Source organism: Hylaeus anthracinus, unplaced genomic scaffold, assembly GCF_026225885.1.
Source record: "Hylaeus anthracinus isolate JK02 unplaced genomic scaffold, UHH_iyHylAnth1.0_haploid 11994, whole genome shotgun sequence".
Lineage (NCBI taxonomy): Eukaryota > Metazoa > Arthropoda > Insecta > Hymenoptera > Colletidae > Hylaeus > Hylaeus anthracinus.
This window is the reverse complement of record NW_026534341.1, coordinates 3176710-3201404: the sequence shown is the minus strand read 5'-3', so window position 1 is coordinate 3201404 and position 24695 is coordinate 3176710. Positions and strand designations below refer to the sequence as shown.

Sequence of the window (24695 nt, the reverse complement as noted above, 5' to 3'; positions counted from 1 at the left end):
GTGCGCATAGTTATCAAAACAAAGATTCTAATGTTGGCATTTGCAAACAACAAAAGAAGCTGTTTATTGTATCACCTAATGTAATTAAGAGTACACTGTGTTATATACATTTTTCCAAGTACACGATCGCTTAAGGTCTCTAGGCATAATGTATATAATATTTACACTGTTTCTGTTTTTTTTTTTATTAAGTTATTACTAAATTTATTTTGCTACATTATGGTTATATCTTATTTTTATGCCTGAATGATCCGCGAACTGTTGCACGACTACGCAATAGTGTGATAGCAGTTATATAAAACAGTCCCTCGTCAAAACCAATAAAGATCATAAAGAATAATAAATTTAACAAAACTATATTTTGTTATTGTAATGTTATATAATTAAAAGTTAATTACCACACAATATATCGAGTGATAAAATACTATTGCCAGCCTTCGTACTTACAGCTTCATGTTATACATTCACACTGACAGTAATGGTAATGTGCACGTGCTTGACACGAGCTCTATTTATTTGTCCCATTTCTTCCACTTGAAATGGAAAGAGAAGTCGAATTCAATAAATGTTTTTCATTTTTCTTTCCTTCAAGTTCTTTGAATGCACTTGTGCTTTATTTTAACTAAGAATTGTCGATGCATTGAGTGATTCATTTTAAATGTCTATCAATCGACGACTTTTTTTTTCTGGAAATATCGTTGTGCGAATACTGCAGAATTATTGCAATAAAAATAGACGCAACAACAGAAGATTTGATCATTATTATCACCAGTATTATTCAAAACTCACTTAAAAACGTTCACTTCACTCGCTCGTTGTATGAGTCTCTTGCTGTTGTTCAGATTGTTGTTCTCCTTCCATTCTTGCTTGTCGTTCTGCTGCTGCTCTTGCTTGTCTTCCAGCACTGGAACGAAGATTTTTCCGTTCTGGGGGAGGTTCCACACTTAATCGTTTACCACTTCGTGCCTTCTTCCCTTTAGTGCCTTTGTTGTCTTCTTCCACCTCTGCTGGAGGCTTTGTTGTGTCCGTCTTACTGTTAGCAGTACTTTGTTGTGATGTAGTTGTATCTTCCGAAACAGTCGTTACTGGGGTTGTAGTGGTGGAAGTTAGTATCGTTGTAGATGTAGGGGTAGGGGTAGGAGTTGGTGTAGGAGTAGATATTGGAGTAGATGTAGGTGTAGGCGTATGTGCAGGGGTAGGTGTTCGAGTCGGTGTAGGTGTAGACGTACGTGTTGGGGTAGGTGTAAGCGTGGTTGTAGCTGTGGTTGTTACTACAGTTGTTGATACTGTAGCAGTTGTTTCGTTACTATCTTTCTTAGTAGCATTTGAAGATGCTTCATTAAAAGAATTATTTTCCTCTGCGGAAGTCTGTTTAACTGTTACAGATGACGATCGAATGGCTTGTTCTATTTCAGTTGTTGATACGTCCGCAGGTGTTATAGTTGTTACCGGTGTGACTGTCATAGGTTTTGCACTGACTTCAATTTCGATTCGTGACTTTTTATTAACAGGTTCAAGAGTCACCTCAAGCATGCTCGGCGTCTGCTGCTCGAGACTCTGATTGTAATCTATACTACGACCTCTTTTTTCACCCGATCTTTGAATATCTTCGAGATTTCTCGTCAAAAGTTCTGCGCTAGTTCTACTTAGATGTTCCAGAGCTTCTTTCATCTCCTGCTCTTTGTTCTTTCTTTCAATTCGTCTTTCAGAAAGATCCGCTATATCATTTTGCTCCACAGTATCTCTTTTCTCGTGTTCTATTCTACGTCTATCATCGCTGTGCAACGTCATATCCGTATACTGTTGCAATGTCATTCCGGGGTCGATCGTATATCTAGATTTCTTCTCACTATCCTTTCGTTTAGTCGAGTCCGTGATTGTATCTCGTTGCCTCGAGTTATTTCCAGACGATGAAGGTTTACGCACTGCCGAGGCACTCGAAGTCGGTGGATTCAGAAGACCACATTGGGCAAGACTTTCATAGGCCGATGATACTCCGCCAGGTTGCATCGAGAATGGATTCAGACCACCCAAACCCAGTGGTGTATATAAAAGACTGGGATTTGGAAAGAAGAAGGGAAATGGCGTCGTTGTTGGTATTGTGGACGATGCTGATGAAGTTGAAGGCACCGATGATTTACTTGTAGGAGGTTCCATTTTACTGCGAGATTTACCAGAGGTGCTAATGCTTGTCGAACCCGTGTTTTTACTGCTAACAGAACTAACAACCGGATTTGTTTCAGCCGAGCTGGTCGTAGTTGCACCTAATGCAGCCTCCATACCCGCTAAAGATGGTAAACCAAGTCCAGCAAGATTGGCGAATAAAGAATTCGTTAGACTCATATTACTTAGGTTACTAAGATTGCCCAAACCACTTAATGCACCCAAATTTGGTAAACCACCGAACGGCATTAACATAGGATTGTTCTTCGGATCAAAATTACCAAGAGAAAGTCCAGACAGAAGAGAATTGTTCAAATTACCCAACGATGGGAAATTTAGGCCTGAAGCCATTGACGTAGCTGCCAAATTGGCTTGATTTGCAGATTGTTGACTAGTAGGGCTCGGCATCATAGGAGGTCTCCCTGGACTCTTACCCTTGTTGACGTTACTTCTATCGTTCCCTGATAATCTCTTTTGCAAATCATGCGGAAGATTGCCACGTTCTTTTACAAGTTCAGCCCACTTCGGATCTACGTCGAACATTGGATTTTCAATTAACCATTGACCTAACCGTTTCAGTTGTGGAGCCTTACTGCCGGTAACCTGAAACAAATGTAGGTTTGCAATGTGAGTTGTAGTTGCATACTTCATTAAATATTAAAATATAATAGAAATATGTTCTGCAAAAAGTGTATGTTTGCGTACAATTAGGGATGAGCATATTTAACTATTTTTCTAAAAATTTATTAACGGTCAATGTGTTCGTTATTACCGAATTAAAAGGTTTTTACTCGTGTATTTCTTCAGCTATTGAATGTGTTGTTAATATATAAGATATCTATATATTTTGTATTTGATGATGAAGCCGAAGAAAAGTATACTTTAGTTACACAAATACATTTTGTTCACCTCTTTATACAATAGCACTTTTGAAGAATAAGAATAAGTTAGAAAATAGTATAAACAAATTTCAAACCTTTTTGCCTGTTAATCTGTTAATTACAGCAACATTTTCTTCGCCTGTTAATTTTTTCCAATCCAACAAGGATGGATCAACACGTGGTCGTCGTCGTCTAGGCGCATTTAAATATTCCGCACTCATCTGTTCAGACATTGCAGTTTGTTCAGCTAACCATTTGTTTACTTTAGCCTCGTGCGAATAGGATCCGATTTTAGAAGAATATTCGGCAACTTTATTGATGTCGGCGATCATTGCTTCGTAACTCTTTCTGTGACTGCTTGCAGATGCCGAATGTGCTGAATTGAAACTTTGTTGTTGCTGTTGCTGTTGTTGCTGAGACTGTTGTTGATGTTGTTGTTGCTTTTTAAATTCGCGATTCTGTTGCTCCGCTTGGGCAATCAACGCGGAGAAGCTATCTTTGTGCGAATGTAATGATGGAGGAGGTAACCCAGAAGTAGAGCTCGATGCCCGCGAAGAAGGAATAGATGTAACAGTAATAGAAAATGGTTTCTGTGTACTTGTTGGAGGATTCGGAAGACCCATTGGCGCAGACGTTGGAGTAACCGTTACATTCGGCGTAATTGTACTCTTTTTACTATGTTCAGGATAGTGAGTGCTTTGTTGCTCTTTTGCTGCACTTAATCCGAGCACTATCTCGTCAAGCTTTCTACGTTTTTTTTCCTTTCCAATAACAGGTTCATCCGTTGGCTAATTAGAATAAGAATATATATTTTAATTTACATTAATCTTTAATTATACATTAAAATTAATATATGTAGGGAAAGGTAACTACTTCTGATAATATAAATACGTACACAACTTTTTCTCTTCATTAATTTGTCTAACATACTATCTAATTTTCCTTTATTACTACTAATTTGTTTATTTTTATTTGGCATTGAAAAGTCTTGAACCTCGTTCATGATATCTTTATTATTATCAGTGCTCGGTTTTTGATACCTGAAAATTGCGTATTATAAGAATACATAATTAAACGTGAAATTAATGTTACGTATATTCATAAAAGATTGACAATTTTTACCCAGCAGATAAATCAATAGGTGTCAAAGTACTGGAGGTCCCAGGGATAACAGTTGGTTTTCCAGGAACTGTGTACTTCAAGTCGAAAGGTATATTCGGTGTTCGTGCTTGCTGATGCGCTGGAGGTGGTTGAACCGGTGTTGAACGTCTCGATTCCTCAGATTGTGATTCATCGTTCATTTCCCAAGTATTCGATCCAGATAATACTGCAGGCTTGCTTAAAGCCGTAGGTGGCTGTGTAGTTGTGTGACTACTATTCAAGAGAGCATGAAGTTTCGCTAGAAACAAAAAAAATATATATATATATTAATGACAAATTTAGTAATTTTTTGGACTTATAAAATAATTTGATCATTCTATTCTTTGTAGTTACCTCTTTCTGTTTCTACATCAATAGCAATATGCCGCTTGCGTTTTTTCGATAGCGACATATTATTTCCAGGCGTTGTATTACGCGATACTCCATGATCCGTAGTTATAGTTATGACTTCTGAACAGTCTTTCTCATTCGAGGGAATATCTACTTCATCGCCAGCGCTGAAGTTTACGGATACAGGCCATTCCTTATGCTCAATCGCGTGAACGATATGCATTAACCGAGCTTCGATAGCATGTTCCTAAATAAATAAAATGAAATGTTAAAGTATAATAATAGTGACAATATAAAAATATTTCATAAGAGTATACATAAAGATATTATGTAAATAAATCGGATTCGATTTACCTTTGGCCATTTTAAATTATTGCTACAATTGTGTGACAACAGATGTACAACCGTTGGTTCATTATAATCTATTGCTTTGTCTCGAAGAACAAATGTATCGATTTGTGTTAATCGTGACAGTGGTTGTATAACTTCCAAATCAGGAAACATTGCTTTAAGTTCTGCTGCTTGAACACTACATTTATCATCGAGTTTGCATACTTTTGCTTTATCCTTAGACGTTTCTACTGTTTTTTCTTCTTGAGTTTCTGTCTCCTCGTTAACAGTTGGAGGATCAGTTTGTACATTCGTTTTATTATCCTCGGATGTATTTTCATGACTTTCCGTCGATTTTTCAGTTGCTTCTGTAACATTATTTTGTTCCGATGAATTTTTTTCATTCGTATCTTTCGGGGTATCTTGAGTGGTAGACTCTTCAGGCTTTTCCTCCGGTGTTTCTTTTTCGATCTCTTTTGGTATATCTTTTTCTTTATTTTGATTTTCTGTCTCTGCGTCTATAGATGCGGTGTCTTCAACATTTACTGTTGCATTATTTGCCTTTGATTCGTCAGTTTTGTGAGTTCCCGTAACTTGATCTGTTTTAGAAACTTCACTTTTTATAGATTCTATTACAATTTCACCCTTTTCTTCAGTTTTTATCTTAGTAACAAGTTCTTTATCCAGAGGTGTATTTCTTCCAACGGTTGTAATTGTTAATGCATTACTGATAGGTTTCTCTTCGGTTTTATTTTCGGCCTTAATGATGGTCAGTTCTACCTGACTCTTTTCCGAATCTACAATTTCTGTTTTCTTGTCTGTTATATTTGTGTCTTTATCTTTCTTTGCGCCTACTTTCTCAATTTTTAAAGTTCCTTCACCTTTCTCTAATTTGACAAGTATTTCATCTTTATCAAATTTCAATATGTCTTCTCTATTCTCAATTTTAATTGCTTTTTCAGATTTGTCTATGATTTTAGACGTTTGAATATTACTATACATATTTTTGCTCAAAAGCTTATGAAATGAGAAATCAGGATCATTTAAGATAGTTATATCGGTACGTCCTAAGCCATGCTTTGCAGCTCCAAGCAGCAATTCTTTATCATGTTTTCCTGGTTGCCACCAATCAGGTGTGTCACCTGATGGTTGACACAACGAAAGTCGTTCCTCCAAGTGTGGATGCGATAAAATTTCCTCACGAATTTTACTTAAAAGATCCACGCGGTCTAATATTTGTCTTGCTTTCGTTGGACTGAGATGATCAACAGGAACGTCTGAAAAATCTAAGATATGTATAAAATGTTTAATATCTAAATGCCTAAAGTTATCTAACGCTCAATTGTTACAGTAATAAATAGCATAACATCTGCATCTGTAATATTTAATATTTTATAGGCAGTAAAACGTACCTTCTTCATCGTTCAACTTAGCGTTACATGCTTTCTTACACATCGCTCTAAAAGACATGTAGTAATCCGTAAGATCGTTATCTGTTTTTTTATCAAATCTAGCAATACTTTTAAATTTAGTCCAATCGTATTGTGCCTTTTTTCTATCGTAATTAACACCGTATGTTGATACAACTCGTAAAAATTCACTTTCCTCGCGGCGGGACCACTTTGCTTTTTGTTCTTCGATACGAGTTCGTTCTCTTTCTTTTACCATGGCTTCCATCTTCTCTCTTCTTTCCATTTTCAGAAGATAGACAGCAAGTTGTTGCAAGTCCCATCCTTGCATACTTAAATGTGGTTCATTCATTGAAGTGGCATGATTCATAGTTGTATCACCTTCCATACCCGTTTTACATTTTTGCATTATTTTTACGTCTTCCTTCTTGACGCTCCGCTGGTAAGAAGACATCACTCGACGTAAGCGTGTATTAAGGTCAACCACCGAAGGCCAAGTCTTTTCATCATCTAGCAGACCATCATTTCCCTCGTGACTACTGCTAGGTTCTGGGTTAGGCGTATCTGCCTTATTAGATATGGCAGGTGAATCAATAGGTGTTTCTCGGCTAAATTTATCAGAATCTTTTAAGTCTTTCATCATTCCAAGTGATTCGCCATCTTCCATATCATTCTCTAAGCTAGTGTCGTCTCTGCTGCTGCTACTGAAATTTTAAGAATTATTAATTCATATCGGATAGAATAATTTCGTGTTTTTTACATTTAATTTTCACTAATAGAAACTTGTCTAATATGTATGCATTTGTCAAAACAGATACATACTTAACTTATTGCAAATACAAGTCATTTCGAAAATATAGTCTACAGTGTACACAATATCAAAACTAAAAAGACTTCCACATTTACCATTTTAGAATGCTGTAGATATTGAAAAGTTACATTATAAACATAAGTTACAGATATAGACGGTACAATTTATTTTTTTATAAGAAACACTCAAGGATCGTTGCATATTGTTTGGTGTATATATGCATCATCCTCCTCCACTGTAAATAAATGCTGGTTGAAAGTAATATTTTAAAGTAGGTGAAAATGGAAAATTTCCTTCATAGTTAAATGTACGAATAAAATGATAAAGGGGAATTTACACTAATTATAGCATAGGCATAATCATAAGCAAATTTAAAAAGCGTGCAAGCAGTGTATGTTAGAATGAATTAGCAGTAGCACATGGATGTAGAAGAACAACAAATAATGTAAAGAGAATAATTACTCACTTGTTTTGCATAATCTGAGACTGGGAAGGGGGAGGGCAGCTTGTAATGAAAGAAAGAGCGGGATCAATCCTCATCTGGTCGTAATTCTCGTAGCCGTGTTTGTAGCAGCCAACTATTAAGGATTTGTCTGCTTGCGAGTCCCACCATTTCACTGGTCGTTCCGTCAACTGTGGAGGGTTTATCCGCAACGCACTGTAGGGCGGTTTCATTTACAATTTGCCAATTTTGTATGCCAATCAGATGTTAAGATTATAAAAATTGTACACTCTAACGAATTTTAATACTGTTAGGAACCATAAGGTTCGTTACCAAATAAACGTAGAGAAGAGGCTTTTTTTCATTAAATAAATTTAGATAGTATCTATTAAACAATAATCTCAATTCAAGCATATGGTCCATTTTTATTCTTCACGAACGTTTTGACAAAATTATTTGTAGGTCTTCTCATCAAAGAAAAGTTGAGTTATTCTAAAATATAATCAGAGCAAAATTTGTTATTCCATTATATTCTAGAACAATTTATTATTATATCTTTTCTTTTTTGTTAAAAGAGATCCCACAAAATTTGGTGAAAACATTCCTCAAGAATGAAATGAATCATATGTTTGGATTGACATAATTATTTAATATTTTATCTATACCAAGCAATAACTCAAATTTAGACAATATTTGTTTCCATTCCTTCAGATCTATGCTATCTCTGAGTTTCTTAAAATAAAGGCAAATGTGTATAAACTCTGAACTTACTATTCTGTTTGCCCCTTTAATACAGTGCACTGCTTTTTAGTTAATTCTTACCATGATACTGCTGAGTTGACCATCTTTGACCATTTTAACGCGCACAATGTGTTTACAGTAATTTGAAAAAATTGCGTGTATATTTGTGTATATGTTTATAGAACAGGATGGGAGGATTTTCATATTAGTAATGTAGGGTCAGCGACTGATAGCTGTTTATAGAGCTACGAAATAAACATAGTTTAGCTCTATGAGCATTCCTCATACAATTACAGCTCCCAGGATAAACAAATACATTGCACATGCAACTATAAAGCTCTGTATAAGCACATATGTAAGTGCACGATATTCCATGATAGTCAGTTGAGCAAAGAATAATGAAGATTTATATGTGATATAGTAAATAAAAAATTACTAACCTGACATGAACCCCGTCAGAAATATGTTGAACTAAATCCCCGATGATCTCGTGCTTAATATAGTAAAGCATTCGGACGCGTAACAGTACTCTGAACATAATATAACAAATCATTTAGGATATTTTTATAAAATTAGATAATATCTCTTACAAATTCTTTCAATGCAATAATTTTTTACTTATGAGATGATATACGTACTTATTTGCATGACGACTCAAATGTTTCCTATAGTTACTCTCAAGGAATATGTCTCCATCGTACTTTTCAGCATTGCTCCAATGATTAGGATCACTCGGGCCTCCATTGACGATTGATCCACGTGTTTCTCTACCTTCTCTGACTCGCCCTTTTTTCTTTTGCCTACTATTTCTACTACTAGTATTAATGCAAACATTCTTGACTTTTTCTCCATTTTCAATGGGCGTAATAAGGTCCCAAATAAAGTTACGAATCTTCTCATCGCCACGGTAGTAACGAAGACAATAAAGTAAAATAACACGTGCGCAATCCTCGACATCAATTTCACGCCATCCTCGACGAAATTGGCTATGTTGCAGAATCTCTTCCCATCGACCCCAACCGTAGGTTAGTAATCCTCGTTCTACCTTGAAGCATTCGCTTCGTGCCCAACTGCCATACACCACTTCGCCTTCACGAGGGACGTACTCGTCACAAAACTTCCGAGTCTTTTTACCAAACTTGTCTCTTCGTTTTTTACCTTGTAATGTTAATACAAAAAAATATGTTACACGAGTTATCAGAAACATAATATTTAAATATAAAATACATATAAATCCTACTTTGTATGACGAAAACGTGAGTTTTCTTTTATAATTATAGCAGGCTGCAGTACAAAACTGACACGAAACAAATGAAATTTATTCGAGTGATTCCTCAAATAGTTTTGTAACCTTTAGATGTGATTTGATTTACATTACAAATTGTAGATATGAATAACAAACAGGAATAAGTCTTTACTTTGCCATGCATTATACGATACATCGAAAGATACATCAATGTTGTAATCATTAGGACTATGAGCATACATGCACGTGTTTATATGTGTATGTACAAAATTGGTCAGTGTTATTTTTTAAATATTTGCACAATTCATACAATGCATGAATTTGTTTGTATTTATGAAAATACTCTCAGGGGCTGTAGCATGCGAATATGCAGCTTCAGTACGGGTTTACCGCACCCGAGGTACCAGAGCTAGACGGGGGACAGACAGACTCAACAGACATGTTCCAAAGACAAGGCTAATGTAAATGTGATGTACGGAGTTGTGTTACGATAACGCGGACTAAACGTTCACGTCTAACTATAGAAGCCCAAAATTAAGGAGTTGTGTAAGGCAAAGTAATGTTAAGAAGAGTGGAAATAATTGTATCGTAATGTATGGATTCAGTGCAATGAATGAAGTGACAATTACACACTAAAATAAACCAAGCTCAAGCTCATATTTATGAAAATTAATCAAAATAATAAGAAAATAAATTTTACTTTGTTGCAGTGGACTTTGAAATATAAAAAAATACTTATTCATCTATTTATTAGTGGTATACAAATACTCGAAAACCCGAAGAGTTCTCAACAGTTAAAACCTGAGCATCGGGCTACACACACACGACTGTACTATTTATTTGAAGGTATATAATTTGTATATGAAAATATTCGATGTTGCTGATAAATTGTTTTGCATCATGCAAAAATGTCTTCCATAATAATTACTTAGTAAAATACATTAATAAATGATTTATGAATTATTTTTAAATCATCGTAACACGTCTATAATAACGATTGAATAACGAAATATGGAGTTTTTGTGAAAGAAATGTATAAAATTCATTTACCTATTGAAATTCCAAAGGTATCAGTACAGAACAAACCATTGCAACAGTGCGAATTCAGTGTTTGTAACATATACTACTTTAGTATTTGTACTTATAAATGCTTAACACGAATTGAGTATTATTACACAAAGTTAGTTAGATGGATAATTATATTGCCAACTTGCAATACAAAAAGTCTGAAATTTCTTTACCTAAATGTGTAAATATAACTCAATACCTTTATAATCATTGCAGACCATTAATCCACTCCAGGTATTACAGCAACGAAGTGACGTATTTATGAAGCAATAATACTAAGAATGGTGTTGTGCTTTAACATGCATCAACAATGAACATACCTCTACCTGTTAACCCACTACTTGTATCATCGTCGCTATTTTCCTCCGAGCTATCCAGATCTGACATAACCACCGATTCATCGTGACCGTATCGTTTAATTTGCGTTCTTCGTCTAGGTTCCGATATTACTAATTCGTCCTCTTCCTTTTTCTCGGTTGTATCGATTTCAGCTTTCTTCGCCCATTTCTTCCAAAAATCTGGATCGTCAATATTGATATCTGATCTATTAGATGAACACGCAAAACTAGCCTTCGAAAACGTAGATCCCTTTTCTGCTTCTATCGTAATGATCTATATAAATGAACAATTCTCAGTTAATATCAGTCGGGGAAAAAGTACATGGAACTAATGAAATGACAAATAAAAATTCCTTTAACGTACCTGCGTTCTTCGTTCAAGTATTTGTTCTATATCTTCTTCGCAGAACTTATCACCAGCATTATCATCATCCATAATAGCACCATAAGCACCCTTTTTTAATAGGTCTTCTATTTCTTTTTTGGTCAATTGTTTATTACTTGGGTCTTTACCTCCTTGACTTGTATTCATTGATTGTAATATAGCTTTATCTAATCCAAGCTTCAAAGAAGCTTTATCGAACATTTCTCTTTCATAGGTATTACGGCAAAGTAAACGATATACTTTCACCATCTTCTGCTGACCAATTCTATGACATCGGGCTTGAGCCTACATAGCAGATGTTTCTATTAAACTTGTATAATTTTGTAGTGCAGACATGTTTTAATTTACCGATTAATTTATGAATTAGTTTAATTTTGTAAATAACATTAAATTAAGAACCTGCAAGTCGTTTTGTGGATTCCAATCACTGTCATATATAATAACCGTATCTGCCGCGGTGAGATTAATACCAAGACCGCCTGCTTTGGTACAAAGAAGAAAGACAAATCTATCAGAGTCAGGTTTACTATAACGATCAATAGCAGCTTGTCTCAAATTTCCTCGAATGCGACCATCAATTCTTTCATATGGATATCTAAAATTTCAATGTACATATTAAAAAAAATAATCAAGCAAATGAGATTTGCAACCAACAAATATGTTTATAAGTTATTAGCTTACTTTTTATATAATAGATAATCTTCCAACAGATCTAAACATTTCACCATCTGACTGAATATTAATACCCTGTGTCCACTAGCTTTGAGTTTTGGCAGTAATTTATCAATTAAAACCATTTTTCCAGAACTGTTTACCAGGGCATGGTAATAAGCTTCTGAATCTTCTTTTTCCCCAGTCTTGTAGTCCAATTGTATTTGATCTTCCGCGCCGTTAAGTAGGAATGGATGAATACAACATTTTCTTAATTCCATCATTGTATTCATGAGATTCGGAATGTTAGCTGACGTGGTTCCCTTTGCAAGGAAAGAAAAGTTTCTTTCGAGAATGCCACGATAATATTTTTTTTGAATATTTGTCAATTCGACCTGAAATGATAACAATAATTACATGAACAAATTATCAATCAATTTAAGAAAACGTTAATGGGTAATTATAATCACCTCGACAACTGTTTCTTCCTTTGGTGCTAATGATTTTTCCACATCTTCTTTAAGCCGGCGTAACATCATCGGCTTTAATAGAAGTTGTAGTTTATGAACTTCAGTTTCACTACTCAAATTACCAAATTCTTTGAGGAATGCTTCACTACTAGAAAACTGCATTGGTTCAAGAAAGTTCAATAATGAAAAGAGTTCGTTGACATTATTTTGTAAAGGTGTACCAGATAAAAGCACTCTATGCTCTAAATTCAATTGTCTAAGACCTTCGAGTAACTTGCAATTTCTATTTTTTAACCTATGAGCTTCGTCTATGACACAAAGCCTCCAGTTATATCCTTTTAGTTCATTAAAATCTGTTATAATTATTTCAAATGTAGTTATCAGTACATTAAATTTAATTAAATCCTTAATTTGCTGTCCTTTGTCATTCTTATAATAAACTTCATATTCTTGAAGCATAGTCCGACTCGCTGCGCTATAAAGAAAAGGCTGTATAATAAAAAGTATTTTGTATTCAGAGTAAATGAAATTATAGTTTATTAAACTTACGATCCATGATATACTACAACATTCATGTCGGTCCAACTTTCGAATTCACGTTGCCAATTTGGAATGGTTGAAAGTGGTGCTATTATTAAAAATGGTCCACGGATGCCATACTTATACACTGCATCCACAAATGTTAAAGACTGAATGGTTTTTCCTAGACCCATTTCATCCGCGAGAATGCAGTTATGTCCATTGTACCACGAGAAGAGCAACCAATTAAGACCTTCTAATTGATATGGTCGTAAACTATTATTGCTTTTATAAATCGGCGATTCTTCTAATTTTACCCATGCCGAAGCAGTTGGTTTCTTTTTGGGCTACGTAGAAAATTATATTAGTAATATATATAAATAGCTAATTTAAAGAACAATAATTACAACTTATTTATACATAATAATTACCTTCCACTGATCTTTCGGAGGCAATTTATTAAATTTTACAAACTGAGCAATTTTTTCTGGGTCAACGTCTTCTTCTAACTCCCAGGTAGAATCTTCATATTGAAGAGATCGCCATTTAACTAAATAGTGTTTTAAGGTTTCTCCAGTTGTTGGATCAGTATGTGTTGCTTCATCGAGTACTCTATCCACTTCCACAAAATCTGGGTTGAATGGATCATCTTCGGTCTAAAACAATTACAAGTTGTCTTTCGTTATTTGCGTATTTTGCCTTCTCAATATTTCATATAGTAATCGATCTACAAACTGTCAATGACAGTACAATTATTAAAATATATAAATTATAATTGGGATAACTACGTTTTCAAAGATGTTGGTATTTTGTTGCTGTCTCTGTTTGAATCGTTTTAGCTTGGCTTGAATTCGTTTATCCCCTTTGTATAATTCTTCTTCGGTTCTCCATTCACAGTGTAAGTACGAGAAATTTCTGTACTTAACGAAATATTCTTCAACTTCTGTTATTTGAGGTTTTACTTCTACCACTATATTTTCTTGAGTAGATTCTGTAACTTCTTCCTCATCTTTACTCTTATCTTTTGTCGTATTGTCAATGTCAATAGGTTGTTTATCTTCAGATGTTTCAGAGTCTTTCACATCTTTGTTTTCCGTATCAGAGACTAATTCTTTCTCGGATGTTTCATCCTTTGTTTGATCTTCCTCCTCGTTTTCCTTAACATCGGATGCCACATTTGGAGCATTTTCATCTTTTTCAACAGGTGTTTCTGTTTTTACTTCAGGAACTACCGGCTTAACTTCTCTTTTACCCATACGAGAGCACAGTATGTGTTGTACAACCATAGAATCTTCATCCGTTGTATTCTACAATGTCACAAATTACGATTATTCAAAATATTATGTTTATAATTTAAGGATATTGAAAAGTATGGTGTTCCATGATACGTACTATATATACAAAGTTAGGCTTGTTGGGTCCAATATCGCCACCTTCATTTTCCTTCTTTACAGAAACAGGCTTTGTTGCGTTTGTACCTTCTACTTTCTTAGAAAGTTGAGCATCCTGAAGAGGTACGTCATCGTCAGAAAATCTAAGCATCACGTCGTCGACGTACTTTTTACGATGCGTATTTCTCGCCGAACGTCTTTTATTATCATCTCCAGCTTCTGGTGATGGCGGAGGCGTTGCTGCTAATTCTTCGCCATCAGAATCAGGCGCGATTCGACTTTTACGCTTCCTAAATTATTTTACAAAGAATTATAAGTGAATATTAACTAATTGTTGCGATACGATGTAAAAACGAAAAAATATTTTAAAACAACTCACTTTGAACTTCTGGGAGATTTTCCTGCTGCAACTTTCCCAACAGAAGACCTTTTGCGAGCAGCAGCCTTCTTTTTATTGGGAGTAGCAGCTTCTGCGGCAGGAGCAGCCTCCGAATTTTCTTCTTTTTTGTCATCTGTTAAAACATCTTCTGATTCCCCTTTTTGTTTACCCTCATCTTTTGTTTCAATTACTAAGGGTTCAGTGGTTGAAGAATCTACTTGTTCTGGATCACCTTGAATGGACGGTTCAGATACCTTTGCATCTGCTTCCTTAACTGCACTTGAATCAGAAACTGCGGTATCTTCCGTTTCTTGCACAGCTTCGTCATCGGCAGATTCAGATGGATTAACTTTTCTGTGAAAATATACAGTACCCGATGAAATAATTATTTCTTTAATAAAAAAACGATGAATTAAGAAACAATATTTATATGTAACTTACTTTCTATTACGTTTTGTTGTATCTTTGTCCCTATTTCTCTTTCTAGGTGCTTTAGGAGACTTCCCTTCCTTCGGTGGTTTTGGTTCTTTTTTAATTTTTGTTTCTTTTGCCTCTTTTGGCTCCTTTACATCCTTTGGCTCTTTTGGCTCTTTAGGCTCCTTTGGTTTACGCGGTTTTCTAGGAGGTCGTGACTTTCTACCTTTATTCCATTCCTCCTCCATATCGCCAGAAGATGGCTTAATATCTTCCGAATCTGCAGCACTATCAACAATATTGCTACTATCTCCGGGTGTTACTTGATTGTCTGATAATGGTTGTTCCGGCTGTTGTTGAGTAATTGGAGTAGGAGTAACAGCCTCTTTATCAGCTTTCTTTCTACTCTTCTTAGTTCTAGGTGTACCTTTACTACGGCCACGACCGGTAGTACTAGAAACCTATTTAAGAAGAAATATTTTTAAGTTGATTTATTGTTTTCCATTACATTTATTTCTATCCACAGCATGCAAAGTAAAAGTAAAGCGTTAATAACTTACCTGGGGACTATCAACAACAGCTGCTGTAAACATTGGCGTTTGTAGTATGCACTGAGGTCCACCATTACATTGATCATTAGTTTCATGTTGTTGCAATGCTTGCAACTTTTCTTGTAGAGCAACAATTTTTTCTTGATTTTCAGAAGCTGGAGGCATACAGTACAATTCTTGCAATTGTTGTTGCAATGCGGCTCTCTCCTGATGATGTGTAACTGGAGTACAAGAAGTAGCAAAGCTACCAGATGTAACTGCTGTTGATGTTGGGTTTTGTGGGATATTATACATATTTGGCATAGTACTTCCACTAATTATATCACCACCAGGAGGATATTGTTGACCAGATCCTACTATCATATCGTTTGGATACATAGTAGTTTTCGGAATACTTGTATACTCGGTGAATCCTGGTACTTGATGCGGAGGCTGTGAATTTGGCACAGACACTGCAGTTTGATGAGGAGGTAGTACCATAGCACTAGTTTGATTAACCGTGGGTATTTGCTGACCATTTAAATGCGTCGGTGGAACTTGATTAGGTTGGTTTTGCAATTGCGAAGTTGGAGTTTGTATGGGAGACTGTAACTGTGGTTGGTGTGGCATTTGCGACGAAATTAATGGTGAACTTTGTGGCATGATACCAACTTGTGGGGTTATATGTGGTTGAGATGGCTGTGTCGTCTGAGCCTGTGTTATACAAGGTGGAGCTGGCTGAGGTGGTGGCGGCTGCGTCACTTGGGACTGAGAAATTTGTGGCTGCGACTGTTGCGTTTGATTTAATGTAGGCTGTTGAGATTGAACAATTGGAACTTGTTGTTGGGTAGTACTCAATTGCGGTATTTGTTGCTGATTTATTTGCGGTTGTGGAGGAGGTGGTTGACTTATTTGAGGCTGCACTTGACTCATTTGCGAGGGTTGCGAGGACTGCAATGGCTGTTGAGTCTGTATTGGAGGTTGTTGTGTAGGTACTACCTGAGGCTGATTTATATGAATTTGCTGTACTTGCTGTGGTGGACAACTAATAGGTTGTTGTTGATTGAGCTGCTGTTGCTGCGTTGTTTGACTACTAACTGCAGGTTGTTGAGGGAGTGCAGGCACATTATTATTAGCTGGTGGACGATTTACTGAATTTACCTCTAAATGTTGATCATGTGGTTTTGTATCGCACGTATTTTGACTCTCAACAGTAGAAACAGGATTTTGGATTTGACTTTGTATTGGCTGTTGTTGCGGTAATGTTGAGAGATTCGAACAATCAACATTCCCATTTGTACTAGTTGCTGGTAAGGATTGTACAGTTTCTATCTGAGAGATGTTTCCAGTTGTATGTTCCAAAGGTGAATTATTTTGCATCAAAGTATCAGCTTGTTGATTCAACACGTCTTGCTGTTGATCCTGAACATTTTGATGCAATGCTTCGTTTTCCTGTTTAGAGGATTCAATGGGATTATGAATAGAATCCGCCGAATCTCTAGTCGTAGTTTCAGCGACACTGTGAATAGTTTCTGTTCCAGTTACTGAAAACATTGGTGTGCCTTGTTCAGATACTGGAGGTTGTTGAGCTTCTACAACGCTTCTATCTTCGTTCAGACTTGGCCTTATTTGAGGCTGCTGTTGTTGTGGGTGTGACCACTGAGCAGGCATTGGCATTCTAGGACCTGTGATAGGCGGCATAGAATTTTGTGCGGTAGACTGAGATAAAACATTTGGCGTTTGCGAAATCGTTGGACGTGCCTGAAATTGATTGTAGTCTTGGTTTGGAACATTCGAATTTGGTGCAGCTACACCTGGTATCACCATTTGCTCTAACGCTTGAAGAGTAGTTTGTTGCGATGATGGATTCATTTGCATTGATGTTGGAGGACAAGGTGAAACAGACATTGTCCCAGGTTGACTTGATTGTTGAAGAGGAAGTTGAACATGTGGATGTGGAGATAATGTATTAGGTTTGGCTGGCGACATAATTGGTCTAGGAGACATTTGTTGTTGCACTGCAGGTGGCCGCGGCGACATTTGTGGCCTAGGTGACATCTGCGGTGACAATTGTGGAAAAGTCGCACGATATTGAGGACTTGTAGCATGTTTGGCTGTACCAAACTGTGTCGTTGATCCAGAATGTTGCGGTTGATTAAACATCGAAGTGGCATGATGAGAGTATTGCGGATCTATTTGTTGTTGTTGTTGTTGCTGTTGTTGTTGCTGTTGCTGCTGCTGTTGCGTACTCGGATGTGGCGAATGTTGCGGATATTGCTGGGGGTGTGAAGGATGTGTCTGATGACTTGGGTGAGACGGATGATGATGCGGCATTCTTTGCGGTGGTTGCTGTGCTTGCTGCTGCTGCTGCTGTTGTTGATGAATAGTTGATGCGAAACCTGGATAGCCAGGAGACGTTTGATACATTGGTACAGAATTTCCCTGTTGGTAATGCTGTTGTTGTCCAACCATATGTTGATAAACACTACCTGTTCCACCAGCTTGCATTGCTTGATGTGGTACACCCATATTTCCTATCATGCCTTGCTGAGTACCAAAATGTTGTTGCTGCTGTAATTTTTGATTCATAACTCCACTTTGATCTTGTTGATGAGAATACTGTGGAGGCATATGCTGTCTATAAGTACCAGGTTGAGGTGCCATCTGATTATAATGTCTCTGCATTTGTGGATAAGCACTTCCACTACTTGGCCAACCTTGCATACTTGGGTCCATAGACATATTTGCTCTTGTCATTGAATGTTGCTGCTCCATTGAATACATATTATCATTATAATTAGGATATTGTCCTCCACTTCCAGGATGAGGCCCTCTGTGTTGCGGTGCCATGTTCCTAGCTTGATTTTGAAATGCTCCTGGCACCATAGCACGCTGTGGTGCACCACTATCAAATGTTCCAAGATTTTGATTAAACATGTTGCGCTGTGATGGATTTTGCAATTGATTAGAACTTCCAAATTCAGATCCACCAAATGAAGTTAATTTTTGAAGCGGAGATTCTTGAGATATAAAAGATTGACTAATGTAACTCCCTCCTCCATTAACACCAGGGTTTGAACCATCTCTAGATACTACCACAGAATTATTCGTGCCTGCAGGGTCAAAATGATCGTTCCCCCCGAGGTCAGGAAGAGCATCAAGCATCGAGCCACTAACATCTTCACCAAACAGATCGTACGAGTCCATGTCTACGCCGCAGGACTCTTCGCCTCTATTTCAGGCTTAAGAGAATACCGTATAGTCTCTTTTATAGCCATTAACGTGCCCATTGTTGATCCACGTCTTTTTTGCCTGGAACAGTGCATAAAAGAATTCATATTATGATTGCATTAATTATATTTCAGTATTAATCTTATATATATATATATATATTACTTAATAATTTTACATAAGTTTTAGCATTCTTAATATTTTACTTAAATATGTCTATGGTTATTATAGTTATGAATTTTAAACAATCCAATACAAATTTCTCCGATGACAGTGACAAATGCCAAAGGGGAAAAGCTATACGCTTATGGCTCAATTCCTCATAATCGCTATAACCTTTCCCCCTTGGAATATGTCCATATTTGTTGGATTATTTTCAAACATATTAAGCATATGCACAAATGAAGTACATTATACACAAGTATGCATGAATTGTTATTCCAATACATTTTTTTATTGTAAATTTAATATGCAAGTTTATGAGAAGCATTAATACTTTTGTTTACTTTATTTTTAATCCAGTGTAATAAGCACTTTAATTTTTACATATTTGACTAAAGTTAATGGAATTCGCAAAAACAAAACTGCCATTAAATATACATGATTCTGTAACTTGTTTTACAACTTTTTAATCACATTTGAAGCACGTAAATGTTAATATTTACATTGATATTTAACTCTACATTGTCATTGTTATAGTGAATACAAATAATATTTCTATTTTATGTAATTCTTTAAAATTTTAGATTGCTGGAATGTTATATGATTTTATGATACAAATTTTAAAATACTGGAACTATTATTAAAGTTGATATTTAAATGGAATTTATACAGATGTCATTGTTTCACATTAATAACTATTGTGTTAACTTTTCCAATGGTGCTAGAACTATATGTATTTTCATTCTTGTTTACTCTGCCACAATTTTGTATTATTTATACGTAAAATATTTGTGATATATTGGCCAGATTTATGTAATAACTTAGTAAGTCATATAATTTTCGATCAAGTTAACATAACCTAACATTCAGGAAAAAGAATATTTAAATACGAGATTAAGAAATTAAACTTAAATAAATTAAACTAACCAACTCCAAAATGAACGTACACATAATTCGAGCGCATCGAAATTTTAGATGTTTAACAAATAAAGTATACACAAATGAATGAATAACTCTCTATTCGATACAAGTCGATGACGAGCATCATACAAATTGTACAATACTTAAGTAATGAAAAAAGAACCGATAAACATTAGAAGAAGAACGTAAAATGTATATTGGTCCTTATCAATAAATCTTAGATATTTAAAACATAGATTGTGATACTTTATTTGTTCTAAACGAATACTGAACATTTTCAATCATCAGAAATGGACAATAACTTTCGAATAAGCAACAATTTCTGAAAGTAACAATATGGTATTATCGCACGTTGCTTAACAGATACGCTAGCGAAAATTTCGGGACGAACACATACATAAATCACCGAATATTCGTACACGGATACATAAACACAAAATGAGAAAAAAAAAGATGGAACAACGAACAAAAACACCGTACAAACCTGAAGCACTGACAGCGGCACTAAAACGTACGAAAAAATATTCGTGTTCTCGTTAGAAAACGGAACTAAAATACACACATTAAGTATACATTACGAGGGTGAACAGAAAGAAACTGGCAAGAGACTGGTATAGAAAGTTCTCACACTTATTTCGAGCGTAAATTTTATCATGCGATATTTTCCGTTCGGTATCGACGGAACTCGGAACAGCAGAAAAAAAAAACAGAAATACGAGCGCGTTACAACGTCGGAACGGAATCGAAGCGAGTCGGTGAAAAAAAAACACGGATCGTCGGAAAGTACGCCATTATCGTGAGAGATTTCCGTTTGGGCTTCCGAGAGAACCTCGTAGCGGCCACCGCGACGCTCGATATTCCAGTAGCTGAGCGTCACTTCACTTTACCGCGATTCACTCTTTACGCGTGTATCCCGTACAGTACGCGACTCGAAATTTCCTACCGTACGATGAAAATAGTTACGTGGTTAATGGTTTATCGAAAAACCACCCTCGTTCGCGCGCGCGTTCACACGATTTTCACCGACGGTGGCTGCGGCTGCGGCGGCACGGACCGTCGAGGTGCAAGCGTGTCCATAGGTCCGAATCATTCTACACATCTCTGCCCCCCTCCCCTCTAGCCCTCTCCCTTCCCCCGCCGATCCCTCCATTCCCACCGAACAGTCACAACGAAGGACTACTCTTCTCTCTTACCCTACCCTACCCTATCCTGTCCTGTCTGACGGAGGCCGCCACGCACACCAACTTACACGTCGCAACATCTGTAGAAAACTCACACATTCACCATCCCGCATCATGCGCGCACACTCACTCATTGCACCACCTGGTGGCGCGCGCATCTCTCTTTGCCACTTATAAACGTCGTGCATCCACACACGTGTATCACGTACATGAAGAAGCAATAAGACGTCGAGTTACGATCGAGTTGATTAAAATCTTCGTTTCATTAGGTTAGTGCGTATGAAATGTCGTTTTCTATTCTAATATTTTTTTTTTTTTTTTTGTTTGTTTTACTATGTGATCTGTAAGAAATGTTTTGTAACTTTGAAAAAAAATTTGTTCGCAGAAGGAATACGTTTAAAAACCTGATCACGTTTAGAGTATTCTTTTTATTTTTTTAAAGTTTGTATATTATTAATGTTTCGATTATTATTGTTCGTGCAAATATGGTATACGTAACAATTCATTAAATATTATATCAATTCGAACAATTAAAGTATGTTTCGTTTTTATAACATTTTTTGAAATTTACTATATATCTTGTTAAGTTTGTTCAGTTTTCGTCTTACCTTAATCTCTCTACTGTCAATTATAAATTTCGTATAAAAATCGTCTTAGAACGTTCGAGTAAACAACACTTTCACAATGTTTTTCTTTTTCACTATTATTTCACTATTATTTAGCATAGTCTCTTGTTATATTTGATTTACTAAAGAAGCAGTAATAAAAAGGAATAACAGTAATTTTGTTTTTATTTATAAATTACTTCACTGTAGATTAATGTTACGAAGCTTCGCGTATAAAATCGATTAGATATGCGGAAATTCCGTTCCGACTTCAATCGCCATTATACAACAAATTTATTGGATTAAATAACTTAAGAATTCCTTCATTCGACACGTTTGGTAATTTAAATGATACTTTCCTACAGTTAGCGTTTCTATATTATATTTCCATCCAGGATTTTATTTTACGGAATCATTGAGAATATCGACGTATGTACGTGTCTAGTTTGACATCGATTCTATTTCATAAATCGTCATTAATACGATATTAAATATTAATTTATTCAATTAGAAATACACAAAACGAAAAAGTGATACGAAAATAATGTATATAATACGTTCGTTAAAATTTCGTTAAATTCTATTTCAGAAATCGTCACGTACATTAATAAAATATTAAATATTAATTTATTCAATTAGAAATACACAAAACGAAAAAATGATACGAAAATAATGTACATAATACGTTCGTTAAAATTTGCTGCATACTAATAATCCAAAATTTAATAGAAACTATCATTTTCAATTATTCCTTAGCATTTTTTTTAGAAACAGAGATCAATATACAGTCAGTGTAAGAATTTCAAATAAATGGTTCCTGTACGAATATTTATTACACTGTATAGTGTATACATATACCAATGATCGATATCAATAGTTACGTTTTTCGGACAAATAAGAATATCTCGAATAACTCGATTCGTATTATGAAATTTCTACACGTATACTTGCAATTTGTATTAAATATTTCGAAGGATTGAATTTAAATGTTCATGTTCGAAATATGGCGTCTACAATTAAATGGTAAAAAAATTAGGTAAATAATAAGGTACGCTTGCGCAGGTGCACATAATGGACGAAAAACATGCGTTTACACATATTTCATAAATTTCGAGAGTGGAAGACATTAAAAGAAGAGAACAGGTGGGGGGACAAGGCGACTGAACGCAACCTCCCAAGAATTATACATAGTATCTACTCGTAACACATAAAGTATTCGGTATCATGGTAAAAACACACAGCGCAATTGGCGGTAGTACGCCGGAGTCCGAATTATACCACAAAGAGAACCAATCAGATTTTACCTTATAAAGTAGGATACCAGGGCAGGATATTCGATTAACCAATCCTGTCCTTTAGGTATCAGCACGAACGTGTATGTTCAATGGAATAGGATCATATTTGTAATTGCAGTCGAATTTTTTTTTTCTTATTTCACGATATAAATTCACAAATATAAATCGAAAAAAATTCAATTGTATCGCGAGAAAATTTTAACAAACGAACAAAAATTACGTAATCCATAAGTTAAGAATTATATTTGCCAGAAAATGCATTCGAACAAATTTCAGAATTTTTAATATTATTGTCTGAAAACGTATTTAGATATAATTAAATTTATTTTGAATAAAGTAACAATCGTGTCAAGTATTAAGCCTGAGAAAATTTTGTATGAATGAAAAGTTTTATATTTAATTAAACAAGAATGAAACAACAACCTCATTGATTGCACACTTTTGTTAGTTTCATTAGTAATGTGTAAATAATTGATATTGCGAACAAAATTGTTACTAATAACTTATAGAAAATAATCATATGCTTACCTTGTTTATAATATCAGTGTCAATGAATCAAACGTCAATTCATCAAGGTTAATAGTTTAATAATATAGTATTGATTTCTATCGAGTTCTAATAAATTACAAAAGCTACAAAATTACACATATAAAACAGATAACATGCAAGGTTGCTCAATAAATCATTCAATAGAAAAACTGGTATTATATCCAAACTTAATAATGTTATAAACGTGTCTTTTACTGCATTGTTTATTAACGCTTCACATTATTGAATACATTTTTCACACTTGACAATCTCAAAACTTATAAAGTTGAAAGTCAAACAAATTATACCAAATTTCATTGAATTGATAATAGCCTATATGTATTCCTAAATTAAAATTTGGTTTACATTATTGTACTTTAAAAAATTTTTTTAAATAGAAACGAGATTAATGAATTTGTGTTCTTTTTTCTCATAAAATAAACCAAGAGATAATCACAATACATACAATTAAAGTGTGAAACATTACAAGAGATCAACAAAAAATTCTACTTAGAGTGTTGAAACGTTATCATATATACAATACAGTACTGTACAATCATGTTCTAGATTAATGTGTCAAAATTAAGTTTCAATATTGCTAAATTAAAGAATGTACTAGTAAATGTTCGAAATTTTTCAAATTTAATCTATTATCGAAAATTAGGGTCTAGTAACGTTTAAGTAAAACTCACTGTAGCGTACACGTTAATCCCATTTTCCTGGACATTCCATGTAAATCTACTGCACAAATGTTCGCTTAATCGTTATCTTGGTGTCCATTTTGTTTGGTTAATTACTGAAGAGGCGTCAGTGCTGCCGTGGATTACGTTGACACAACATGACGGCTCTTCCGCGATTGGAGCACACTATATGTCAAAAATTCAACTTTCTCAGATAAACTTGAAAACAATCACAGCAATTTAAACTTTTCAGAGTTATTACGATAGAGTTAAATAAAATTTAAACCACTGTAGTAATAATACACATTCCTATTTATGTTTCACATATTGACCGCCTCATTCTTTCCGACAATAACCCAATTCCATAGACGAATAGACGAGAAACGAAACGCTTTCTGCTTACAAATATACCGATGGTGTCGACACATTACGG

At 35.2% G+C, this 24695-nt stretch overlaps 1 protein-coding gene across 7 annotated transcripts; it reads right to left on the bottom strand.

The window, feature by feature from the left end:
- Positions 1 to 31: 31 nt before the first annotated feature.
- Positions 32 to 24613, bottom strand: LOC128888909 (chromodomain-helicase-DNA-binding protein 7). Of its 7 annotated transcripts, XM_054146109.1 has the most exons (24): positions 20602 to 20851; positions 20458 to 20522; positions 15690 to 18971; positions 15157 to 15590; positions 14716 to 15069; positions 14338 to 14626; positions 13734 to 14252; positions 13377 to 13601; positions 12976 to 13292; positions 12427 to 12901; positions 11987 to 12351; positions 11705 to 11900; positions 11285 to 11590; positions 10903 to 11194; positions 8907 to 9426; positions 8709 to 8798; positions 7552 to 7743; positions 6278 to 6978; positions 4890 to 6151; positions 4539 to 4782; positions 4167 to 4443; positions 3940 to 4084; positions 3140 to 3832; positions 32 to 2766 (listed from the first exon to the last, which is right to left on the bottom strand). In XM_054146109.1, exons 3-24 carry the CDS (start codon positions 18864 to 18866, stop codon positions 805 to 807), a joined length of 13035 nt encoding a protein of 4344 aa, XP_054002084.1. In that variant the 5' UTR covers positions 18867 to 18971; positions 20458 to 20522; positions 20602 to 20851; the 3' UTR covers positions 32 to 804. The 7 variants fall into 7 exon arrangements, with proteins under 7 accessions (XP_054002084.1, XP_054002083.1, XP_054002085.1 ...); XM_054146108.1 differs by lacking the exons at positions 20458 to 20522; positions 20602 to 20851 and adding an exon at positions 24275 to 24613; XM_054146110.1 differs by having other exon boundaries at positions 10909 to 11194; positions 20458 to 20852.
- Positions 24614 to 24695: the final 82 nt, after the last annotated feature.